The sequence below is a fragment of the Sinohyriopsis cumingii genome, chromosome 10 (genome assembly GCF_028554795.1).
Source record: "Sinohyriopsis cumingii isolate HCF-2022 chromosome 10, ASM2855479v2, whole genome shotgun sequence".
Taxonomy (NCBI): Eukaryota; Metazoa; Mollusca; class Bivalvia; order Unionida; family Unionidae; genus Sinohyriopsis; species Sinohyriopsis cumingii.
In genome coordinates, this window is record NC_142970.1 from 110,740,942 (window position 1) to 110,753,729 (window position 12,788).

Consider the following 12,788-nt stretch of genomic DNA (forward strand, 5'->3'; position numbering starts at 1 on the left):
ATTACATCGATTTGAATAGCAGTTACTTGTACTTGAAAGTCAAAGTTCAAGATAAGGATGGAAATGCTATAGACACTGAGCCAGTAGCTCCCGTCAACAATTTCATGCATTCCTTGTTTAGCGGAGTGGACTTGTACTTGAACAACAAACTGGTCAGTAGCAGCATGGATACTTACCCTTATCGAGCGTACCTGGAAAATCTCTTGACGTACGGAATAGACGCCAAGAACACTCATCTGAATGCCTGTGTGGTATGGGAAGCTGACGATGCAGGCGAATTTGAAACATTCAAAACTGATACAACCAAAGACCACAATGCGGGATTTGTAGAACGAAGAGACAGAATCAAAGATGGAAAGAGTTTAGAACTGATGGAGCGTTTGCATTTGGACATGTGGTTGCAAGAGAAATATTTGCTAAACGGGGTGGATGTCCGCCTGAGACTGAATCGTAGCAGTGTCGCTTTCCATTTAATAGCTGATAGTGACGATAATTACAAAACCAAAATCCAAGAAGCCAGACTCTACGTACGCCGTGTGGAAGTGTTACCTAAAGTGGGAAACGACATCAGTCAGACGTTGAGTAGAACGACCGCCAAGTATCCGATCCGACGCGTAGAAGTGAAAACCTTCACCATTCCTAGGGGACAGCGATCCATGATTGAAGATCATCTGTTCCAAGGACAGTTACCCAAACGTTTGATCCTTGGTATCGTCGAGAATACAGCCTTCAACGGAATTACCAATAAAAATCCTTTCAACTTTGAACACTTTGACGTGTCCAAGATCGAAGTCAGTCGCGATGGCAAGACCTTGTGTACCCGACCTTTCGAACCTGACTTTACCAACAAAAATTACCTGAGATCGTACTTGTCCCTGTACGAAGCCACCGGCCAGTTAGGAACCAACACCAGTCATGGCATTACGTACGAAGATTATGCAGGAGGCTATGCTTTGTGGGCTTTCGATTTCACTCCAGACCAAGGCAGCGACGAGGGACATTTCCACCCTATAAAATCTGGTCAGATTCGTGTGGAACTTCAGTTTGCAAAGCCACTGGACGAGACAGTGAACGTCATCCTGTATGCAGAATTCGACAATACCATAGAAATCAACAGTTTGAGAGAAGTCATTCTAGATTACTAGAAACCATGGAAGACTGTTATCCCTCTTTACCTAGTGGAGAAACTTTGGACATGGAATGTGAGGAGACCCTGGAAAAAGAAGAAGTAATCATGATGAAGTCGAGATGGCCAGAACAAGAAGCCCATTTAGTCTCCTGTTTTGCCAAACACTTGGTCGACAAAATGACGGAATTGATCAAGAAAAATTGTTATGGATGTCAAAACGATCATCCCAGTCAAATTCAACACGATAAATGCCTGATGTTAAGTCAAGAAGAAAAATTGGACGAGTATCTGGACGAAGCTTGGAGTCTCATCTCGGACAAAGACGTGTTGCACCAGTGGTATAAAGACTTGCGTGAACATTCTTGTCCACCATTAACCACTCAGGAGATCCATCGTATCGAAGCTCTCCTGAATCAGAGTGAGGAAACAGAACGAATAACCGTTTATTCGTCAGACATTTTCAAGCAAAAAGTCAGGATCGAATTGACGACGTATTATTACCTGTGAAGAAGAAAAAAAAACACAAAACAATGGATACCTGGGAACTTTATTACCTTTTGAACCATAGTTCGTATACGTCTTCTTGGAATCCTGTCGTCTGTGCTAAAGATGAACTCCCTCATCGCAAACCTAAAGACCATCAAGCTTACGTGATCAACACGGACGACAGTCATCTCCCAGGAACCCACTGGGTAGTCGTCTACTTTCCTCAAGAAGGATGTGTGGAATATTTCGATTCGTACGGATTGCCCCCTTTGGAAGACGATATCATTGACTTTATGAGAAGAAATGCTCAAACCACCCGATTCAATAATGTGAAATTACAAGGCACAGATTCTTTGGTGTGTGGACAATATTGTGTGTATTTTCTGCATCATCGCAGCCTGGGCTATTCCTTAGAACATTTAGTGACTCATTTTGATCCTCGTTCTTCTTCTAGAAATGATGTGAAAATAGATCGATGGTTTTGTGACCATTATGCTTATCTTTTGTCTCAAGCTAGGAAACGTAGTGTCCATCAATGGCCTAATGATTTCCAACAGTGGAAATCACGATTTCATTCACAACGTTGTCAGCCTTGTTTAAAGTAGATTGTCTATTGAGAAAAAAATGTTAGTGATTTGAAAAAAAATTGTTTGATGTTATAGTGTTGGATTATTGTTAAAAAATGTTAGAGTTGTTGTTAAGTGTTAAGTGATTTTTGAATAAAAAATGTTGTGTTATGAAAAAAATGCCTTTGTGGTTTGTTTAGCTATAAGAATGTTGGATTGATGCTCTTTTTTTCTTACTATCCCTCTCATGACACTCACTAAACGTTGCGGCTCGAAAACCGTGTGGGGGATGTTTTCCTTCACGTCCGCGCTTTGACTTTAAGAACCGGGTTATTTCCAGTCTAACCATCCATTGTCGACTCATCCTCCTACGAAGATGTGCTCCAAACTAGCTAAGCTCAACGAAGCCTACGTGAATTTGCATAGGGTCAGACACAGTCTGATACCGAAGCCAGAAGAAATAGAGAATGTGAGAATGCTAAAAATCACTGAAGACCTAATAGAAGAGCTCTTCAGAGAAGAAGTGAACAGGGAAAAAGAAGAATGGACAGAGAAGTACAGACTTCAGAGACAGCAGCAACAGCAGCAACAACAGCAACAACAGCAGCAACCTGAACCTGACAGAGGCTTTGTCGATTGTCGTATCGACACCAAAGAGTTCTTCTTCTCTTTCCGAAGAAGCAGACCTATCGCCAGAAAGTCTATCCTCAGAGGACATCGCATTCTTAGAAACTAAAAAAGAATGCCATAGCAAACAAAAAAACAGCCCTTTTCAGGGCTACCCAATACTCTAGAAAAGAAATAACTGTTAATTTGTCAATGTGTGTAGGTAGAGTAGTGTGAATATAAACACTAACTCTTGCTTTTAAAAATATGAGGGTATGTGTTGGTGTGTTTGTGTTAGTAAGAGCTCAAGTAAGTTGGTGTGGATAGTAGATTAAAATGATATCTTTTCTTAGTGTTTGAGGTGTATATTTGGGGTTAGATTGGATTGATTTGAGTATGTGGATAGTCTATTGAAGTGATTTATAAAAAATTTTAAAATAGTAATGGGTAGCATAAAAAGTGAGTGTTTCTTTTAGGTCCGCGCGTTGTTGTTTTTTTTGGTCATGATCTAGGTAAGATGAATTTTATGTTATTAGGGGGATGTTTTCCTTCACGTCCGCGCTTTCAGTATAAATTGAAACTCGTTCGGCAGTCCAGCTACCCTTGTTGATTGATCAACACCAAAAAATGAACACGAGACTTGAGAAACTGTTGGAGCTTCATGTGCATCTGGAATATGCCAGGCGCATATTAAATGAACTGGCCGCGGAAGCCATTGTCGAGGAGGGAAGGATAAGAGAGGAGGAAAGAAGAAACAAAGAAGAGGAGGAGAGAAGATATAAAGAAGAAGAAGAAGAAAGAAGATATAAAGAGGAAAGAAGAAACAAAGAAGAGGAGGAGGAAAAGGAGAGAAGAAATTTCAAAATCCCAGAGAGCGAAAATTGGGATTCTGAAGCGACATATCCTGCCTCTGCTCTCTCCCCCCAAAAGGTAAAAAGTAACTGGGGGATAAGATGTGTATGTGGCGCCAGGCCTGGAAGGTGCCACCATTAACCAGGTGTCCATGAAGTTCCAAACAAAAAAACAGCCCTTTTCAGGGCTACCCAATACTCTAGAAAAGAAATAACGATCGATTAGCCAATGTGTGTGTGTGTGTGTGTGTGTTTGTGTGTAGGTAGAGTAGTGTGAATATAAACACTAACTCTTTATTAATAGTGGAAGTGTATGTGTTTGTGTGTTTGTGTTTGTAAATGATGAAGTAAGTTTGTGTGAATAGTAGATTATGGGTTTATTTATTGATTCTTAGAGTATGTAGAGAGTAAAGTTGTGGTTATATTATATGAAATGAGAAAGTAAAGGGATGTTTTCCTTCACGTACGCGCGATGTTCGGTCATGATCTAGGTAAGATCAATTATATGTTTTAGGGGATGTTTTCCATCACGTCCGCGCTTTCACTATAAGAACCCACCATGTTCGTCGTTGGAACCATTCTACAAAGAAGATGGTTTCGAACCACCTCGATAAATTCCAATCATTGCAAGACGTCCTTGACAATTTGGGAATGATAGAACAAATGCTCGTACGACTCAATGAAGACCATTATTCTTATAGTCCGCATAGAGTAAAAATGGAAATTAACAATTTAAGAAAAGCAAAGGATATGATAAGTGGTGTAATGAAGGAAATAAAGGAGGAGAAGGAGGATGAAGAGGAAAAGATAAGAATAAGAACATGGAACGAAAAAATTGAAAAAGAAGAAGAAAATGAAAAGAGGAAGAAAGAAGAGGAGGAAGAGAAGAAAGAAGAAGAGGAGGAGAAGAAAAAAAAAAGAAAGAGAAGAAGAGTGTAGGAGACAAAATAAGAAATTGGTGGAGGAAAAGAAGAAATTAGAAGAAGAAGAAAACCCAAAGGCCCTTTTCAGGGCCAGCCATATTTCTCGAAAAGAGATAGCCTTTCCATTGCCTACCCCTTTTTATATTTTGTTTTATATTTTATTTTTTATAAACAAAATAGAGTCCCTCCCTGTTTCAATTTTACATAGACCCTATACAGTCCCAGGGGTTTTTGGCCATGTTAAATTTACATAGACCCTATATTGTCCCACTTCTTATTCTTAGGTTTTTGGCCATGTTAATTCCCATAGACCCTATATTGTCCCAGGGTTTTTGGCCATGTTAATTCCCATAGACCCTATATTGTCCCACTTCTTATTCTTAGGTTTTTGGCCATGTTAATTCCCATAGACCCTATATTGTCCCACGATTTTTCTCCATGTTAAATTTACATAGACCCTATATTGTCCCAAGGGTATTTTTAATGATAAGTCCCATAGACCCTATAATATCCCCCTTAACTACTCACATGCTTTCGTTTTTAAACAAAAATATTTATTCCCTCAGAGAACAAGGGACAGTGCCAAGGCTGCCGAGACCTGGGTTCACTATCTTACAGTAGATAAATGCATTTAGTCCAAATATATAGTCATTTTAACAGCTGTAGATAAATTGTAGGACCTTGCACATATACATTTTTAGAATAACGCTATATCGGCACTAATTCTTCATCCAAGGCACAATGCATTCCACAGGTAGGCCATTTATTGCATCTCCCCTAACCCAAAATTACTTTATATCTTTCTGGACATTTTTGCAAAATGAAACGTACGAATAAAGAAAGTAAACATAATTTAAGATTGAACACTACTGATTTAGAAATGTCCCTGAATTATCCAGAAATGCTACACCATTGGATATTTAGTCATTAAATGAGATGGGGTAGATACAATATTGACAACCACTACCATATGTTTTAAGATGGTTAATTATCAGTGGATGTGTCTATCAAAAATAATTTAATTTGTATCGATAACTTTTCCAAAATATTGTTGAAATTTATGTGCGATACATATATATATATATATATATATATATATATATATATATATATATATATATATATATATATATTGCAAAGTGTTTTTGCAGCTTATATTTCTTGTGTTTTAACTTCAGATACGAATTTTCTAGTACGATCCTAACTGTTTATCATAAGAGTGATTCCTTTCTCGTATAAAACTGAATTCTGGGTACTTGGAGTAAAGCAATATTGCATTTTACATAAGCTATTACATCCTTCTTGTCGTTCACTTTACTATAAATTAATTTGTCTATGTCTCAAATGCACACACGCAAATAGACATACATGCCTACATATATACAACGGAAATTTGTTTATTACTGAAGAAAATACAAGAAAGTAAAGTCAGATGTTATTTTCATTAGGTAAAATAATATTTGTTGAACATTTATTCCTCGTCGTTCACATTTGAAGATACATTTTGTTTTTTTTTTTCATATGACAAAGCAATGATCATGATTTTCAGAAAATTGCTTTTTCATATGAGTTTTTATTTACACAATTTCCATAAACAGCGGATGTGCAGCCAAAATATCAGGCGAATGCTGGTCACAGTCCACGTGTTAAACGTGCGGTTACTGCGTACCAAGTTGAACTGTTGATGGTGGCGGACTACTCGGTATACAAGTTGTAAGTTTATACAGCAGCTACAGTTAGAACCTATATCTGTTATAAACAACTTCCTACATGTTTTCTCGCCTTTTCTTGTAGACAGTTAAGAAATATAGTGAACATGATGTCGTTCTTTGTTGTCAGAAGAGACGTCAGTAAAGTGTTAAACTCTTTTTCAAACCTTTACTTTGGAAAATAATTTAGCAGAATGCGAGACCCTCGTATATATTTGCGTCAAAGAGGGTTATATATTATCGTACTCAGTTGTATTGCCAGAGAATGGTAATGGGAAATAATGTCGTTCTCATGTTTTTTTTTTTTTTTGTTTTTTTTTTTTTAGTATGAGATATATGGGGTCTTATTATGAACAGATTAAAAAACTATAATACAGAGCTTCTTGTACCAAATTTCAGAAGGAGAATCAGCGCTTTGCTTCGGAAATTCTAATAATAACCAAATTTGGGCTGTTTCGGTTGGACATAAGTCTATGTTCGTCAAATCTACACGCATTGGACTTCCTGATTTATGTGTTGATTAAAGTAAATGTATATGGTAATTTCTCGTCAGGCATGTATAGAGGCTCCGTGTGTGTGCGTGTCTGTGTGTGATTTAGATTTTTAACGTGGGTTTAATAATTTTAGTCATACCGCTATGATGTCTGCAGCGTTGCAATTGATTGTGATGTCTAGCACTGGGGCATCATGCTGCAAACATGTATCATGATGTCTCACCTAGTCACATTACCCTGACAATAAGCTGACTAGTCCTAACACTAACCTCTCAATGCTGAGCGCCTATCAAGACAGCTGCACATACTATTTGTATGTCTTCGGTATGACTCGGCTGAGGTATGAACCCGCGACTTCACGTATCGGATCCGGACGCTCAATCACTTAGGCCACTGGAACTGTCTGTATAGGCACAGGTCGTACATACACTCCCAAGCGTACCCTGACAACAACTGAAAAGTACTGCCGCTTTGCAAATTCCTGTTTTATAAGGATGTTGTCGTGCCGTTCATGTGACATATATACCTCATTTGGTTTGACCTAATACAAATTATTAGCTGTATACATTAAAATGTACACATTACAATAACTATAGTTGTTGTTCTTGACATCTTCTCCTCTCCTATATTTACAAAAAGGGTACCTCTGCACATTGTAAAGTAATCGATCTACATAATAATAATAATAATAATAATAACGTTTTGTTTAAATTAGCTGGCTCATTATATTCACTACCTTCGTTGATATTCAAAATTAAGTATTATAAATATTCTAGCTGAGTACATTTTACACAATATCAACATTTTCTGTTTGGGAGAGTAGGCATCACTTTGTGCTCTCTCTCTCTCTCTCTCTCTCTCTCTCTCTCTCATGGTGTAATGATATGAACCAGAAACGAAGGATATGTGAAGGTTATTCAGGTATATATCACTCACATATTTCTCTCAAAAGCGTGATCATTATGTATTCGAAATTACAGTTGGCTGGACAAATATTCAACAGGTGCCAAGGCCAAAGAAATGTTGAGGCAGTTCTATGCGTTTGTCTTGAATGGGGTATGTATAGTTACAAGATAATTCAGTTCATATTGTAATACTAGTCGTGCATGCGTCACGCGTTGGTGGAACAACTCAACTGTAAACCCTTTTTGTGAGATCGGAATACAATGTAATTCATGTACTGATGGTGTCTATCTCCATCCGTCTGTTAATCCATCTGGTATCGATATTAAGGGTTCGTCTTTGTCATGTTATTACACTGATCCTGATAGATTCACATTAATTTGGTTATTATATATGTCCAGATCAGTATGATACCTTTCAGTCACCTTCTACTGTATTCATGGATCGGTGACCTTTGCGTTCGCTCGTGCATTATTGTTTAAGGAGTCACATAGTTTGATATGCAATTGCTTCAAATGGAATGGTACGGTCATCAATAAAAAGTAGGTCACCGTGACGTTTAGTTCAAGAATCGGTGATTTGTGCTTGGCCGTCCTAATTCGTAAGTTCAACAATTTCAATAAAAATCGTAGGGCAATTATAGAAACATCATCGATGTAACAGAGTAGTTGGTCTGAGATCACATTATTTGTTGCAATAAATTACCTTTATGACATTTTGAAACCTAATTTACGCTATCCTGCCACAAATTCAGTGTCACTGAGCACGATAGCAAACCGGGTTTCTAACACTGTTGACAAAAATTAGAACATATAACGTTATAGACACAAAAGAAGAGACGAACGAGATATTTTCAACAAAATATTCTTTTCATTTCATTCAATAATTATTTATCTAGCTCGCATAATGCTGGTTTCCTGCTACAAGTACTACGTTTAAAGGCACTCACTCTTTCGAAGCATGGCTTGTTGGAAAATAATGTAGTATCACATCTTAAAGAAAGGATATAATTTTGTATCGCATGCAAAAATTAGATCAATGTAACAATTTGTCATCCATATTTATTGGCATACAAAATATTTTTAAAGGTACTTCGTTAAATATTAGTGTTCCGAGTCTCTGGTCTCCAACAAAGTAACATAAAAGAGCGAAAAACAAAAGATTCTGTAAAAGTCAACAAATAATATATTTCCCTAGAATACAAAGTGAAAAATGAAAAATGACTTAAGTATAGGCATTGAAATCCTAAATAGTCCTAATAGTTATATTACAAGTCCAAAACGTATCGAGTATTCTAAAATATTTCCTGTGGTGTTCCGATTGAAGTCCAATATGTTTTGCAGATTTGCTAATATTCGGGAATTTTTTAATGTGCCAGCAGTCCTAATTTATCATAATGATATAATCCAAGATGTCTTCGACTGATTCGCAGTAATTCCAAACATAGGTATCTAGTCCTGAAGTTCATGGAACCTTGTAATTCTAATGACAAATTCAAATTTAAATCTTCTGAACTTAACACAACTAAATGACTTCACTAAGATGAGAATAATTAATTCTCAAGTAATCATCCCTAATGTACACATATAAGATGCAGTTTCAAATCTAACATGAGTGTCTAATAATTATTTCCAGATTATTCTAACTTGTCAACAAGGTCTTTTAGCAGCTAAGACATCAATATTAATGTCAACTTCTTTTCCTAGCCAAATCCCATCATTTGCGCTAGCAATATTTATTTTACAACTTCCAATGTTAAAAGACAACATTACCATGTTTACTCCAATTAAAAGTATATCCCAGTATCTTGAGGCTATTTCATTTTTCACAAAATGACCCTTACAATTTACAATCGACAATTAACACACGTATGTATGTATGTATGTATGTATGTATGTATGTATGTATGTATGTATATGTACATAAAAAATGATAGATCCAAATGCTGCAAATGAGATATTATTTGCTTTGACAATTTTGCCTTCTTGTCTTTATCGTAACAAACATTGTATTATGTGCTGTAGTAACTCATGCAAACATGAACATATTTGAATATCTGGTAAATTTCAAATGGGCTGCACCATGGAATTGTCGATTCTGGCTCTTAATCTAATATAAATTAGTGTGTACGAATTATGTGCCATATTTTATTACAATACTTTTTTCTCTTAATTACATTCCTTATAAAATTAAACGTTCCTTGATTAAATGACATACTTGGTCTTTTCATAAATCTAGTCTCATTTGCTGTCGATATCAACTCATTTTCCGTCGCCGTAAGTCTGCCGTTAAACTCGAAAATACAATACGCTAAAGTCTGACATGTACATCGCAACTTAGCACATACCATGAATATCTGATTGTCAAATAAATTGCCTTCAGGTAGATATTAATTGCATCTTAGAGTATTTACCAGCATCTTCGACATTTTCCATCTCTAGCTTCAATGTAGACATCGATGGCCGTGCTCGAAATAAAGATTGTTAAGTGCATTGTTCTTTTCTTTGTCCTGACGAATAACTAGGTAGAGGGACGCAGATTAAATTATGGTCTCTTCAAGAAATGCAGTAGATTTAACAATGGATACCATGCGTCAAATTACGTGCAGTTAATTTATCGTCTCAGGCAACATAAATACTATTTTAATAAATAATCATATGTTCTTAGAAATACACTTTTGCCTTAACCTTTGCAGATGGACCTTCGTTACAAGAGCGTCACTGGAACAGGTTTCACCATAACGATTCTCTTTGCTGGGCTATATATTGCTGAGGTATATGTCTCTCTCTCTCTGACTAAATTTCCATTATTCTGTCCGCCAGTCAACTGCCCTTACATGAATCAATTCATTCATTTGCCCATTCGCCTGTCTTTGATATGTTGTTTCACCTATACACAACTGAAGGTAAATTATTATATACATTAAATTGCAGAACGTTTGGCACATTGCCAAAAACGGGAAATTGGAACAGCACTTATTCTCTATGACACAGTTTGCCTTTGTGAGAAAGCCTTGTGGACTACGCCTATTCACATGAATGCACTTAGTGATACTATATACATGATGTCATTGGGCTTATGACGTCATAAATTGCAGCACTTTTTCTAGCGGTTTTGATGTTGGAAAAAAAAAGAAATTGTGACGCCTTGCAAGCCGTCATCACTGATTGAATCGAAATTTTTGTATTAGAACCGTGTATGCCCTTTGTTGAAAGTGAAGAAAAACTAAACTGTAGTTTTCACTGATCCACCATCTTCTATTTCAACTAGAAACACTCCAAAGGTAGTCAGAATTAAAGTTCTAATGTGCTTATGTGCCAGCAACACAGAAGAATTACTGGTTTAATATCCAAAAGCGTTTTTGTTACTTCATAATAAGTCCAACGAAGATTGAATCTAACAGATGTATTAGAATGTTTCACAGAAATCAAACGAAATTCATAAATATCCAAGTCCTTGAATACTTTCACAATTATACAGAAAGGTACTGTTTAAATGCTTCAAGTTCTACAAGTTCAAGGAAAACAAGTATAAACAGCTAAACAATCCGATAAAATAATTTAGTCACTCAAAAGGTTTCCAGCATTTAAAATAATTTTTTTTCAAAATACTTTGCAGTCAACAACTTGACATATTTTATAATGTAACCAATCACCAGCTACAACAGTCTGACCTATATAGACGACAAATGCACAGCCTAGATCATGTGATGCTAGTTTGACCTCTATTCTACAAATAGAATATAGAGCCATAAGTATAAAGTTGACATGAACTTGACAATTCGAACTTGATTTATGAATGGAAATAGTACTACGCAATAAATGCAATTTCTTCTAGGCTATTCGCCAGTCATATAATCTTAGAATTAAAGTTATAATGAACCATATGACTCAAATAAAAGCTATATTATAAAAATAATATGCAATATAAATATCCGTAACAATATCTGTATCCAAATTAATCTAAAGTGGATGGTAACTCTATACTGCACTTGCTTCTAATTTCACTTCTTATTTAGCGCTATGAATTAAGTCTTCGTTTAAATTAATATAGTTTCGTTTGTTCAGTTAAAACCATATGTTATTTCCTATTTCCATATCAAATATGTAGACACAGGCAGACGCTTTTTGGACAGAAAAAAGGACGGTCTCCTCAAGTTCTCTATATCAAGTAAACGCCAACGCCGCATTGATCGACTTTTCAACCTGGATACAAAATATGACTAATCTACCTGAACATGATCATGCCATGCTGTTTACAGCGTAAGTAGACCTAGCTCTCGTGACATGATGCTGCCATGTTGTTTACAGCGTAAGCTGACCTAGCTCTCGTGACATGACCACGTCATGCCTTTTACTGCGTAAGTAGACCTAGCTCTAGTGTCATGACCATATGATGTTGTCTACAGCGTATGTAGACCTAGCTCTCGTGACATGACCATGTGATGTTTATTACAGCGTAAGGAGATCTTAGCTTTTTACTGCGTTTGTGGAACAGTGCAAAAAAAACCTCCCTCAGTTGCATAACAGTTCCAATATCTCTGTCATGCTCATTAAATCTTGCAATTATATTTTGAAATTATTTACAACAGTGATTCTACTTTAACAATATTTCTAATGGTGTAGGTTCGATTTGAGTAGTATGTGGTAATTAGTTTATTTAACATAAACGAAAAGAACTATTTCCAATTTTTGACTTGTTATCATCATGAATATGGTGAGTAGGTTTTAATTGCAAGACCGAAAATCAAGAATATTGAACTTTATATTGTACATATTTATTGACGGCCCTAAGCTTGGACATCCATTTCACTTCCGAGATTGCTGTTGCAAAGACCATTTATGCAGTGTGACGCCCAATTGCAACTTTCATGACTTCATGAGTCCTGCAAAATCTGAATTTTAATAATTCTTAATCATCATCATCATCATTGGCGATTCGGTCTCGAAAGACCATGCGAATAGCGCCCTTGGGGTGTTGTCTGTCTCTGTTGGCATCGTCTGCTGTGGCTGTGCAGGCCTATACGTGAGTGACAGTCCCTATTGCAGTTGGTGCAGACATGCTGGGAAGTCGTTACTGTGGTTGCTGCTGCGTTCTTCTTTCTCTTACGTTCCTCTGCCG

At 36.6% G+C, this 12,788-nt stretch overlaps 1 protein-coding gene across 3 annotated transcripts in view; it reads left to right on the forward strand.

The window, feature by feature from the left end:
• Positions 1-12,788, forward strand: part of LOC149791020 (uncharacterized) — a 130,971-nt gene that overhangs the window by 51,030 nt on the left and 67,153 nt on the right. For all 3 annotated transcript variants that reach the window (XM_089972894.1, XM_089972893.1, XM_089972895.1), the window contains exons 5-8: positions 6,160-6,274; positions 7,745-7,820; positions 10,363-10,440; positions 11,778-11,929. In XM_089972894.1, the coding sequence (XP_089829020.1) occupies positions 6,160-6,274; positions 7,745-7,820; positions 10,363-10,440; positions 11,778-11,929 (421 nt within the window). The remainder of the gene's footprint in view (positions 1-6,159; positions 6,275-7,744; positions 7,821-10,362; positions 10,441-11,777; positions 11,930-12,788) is intronic.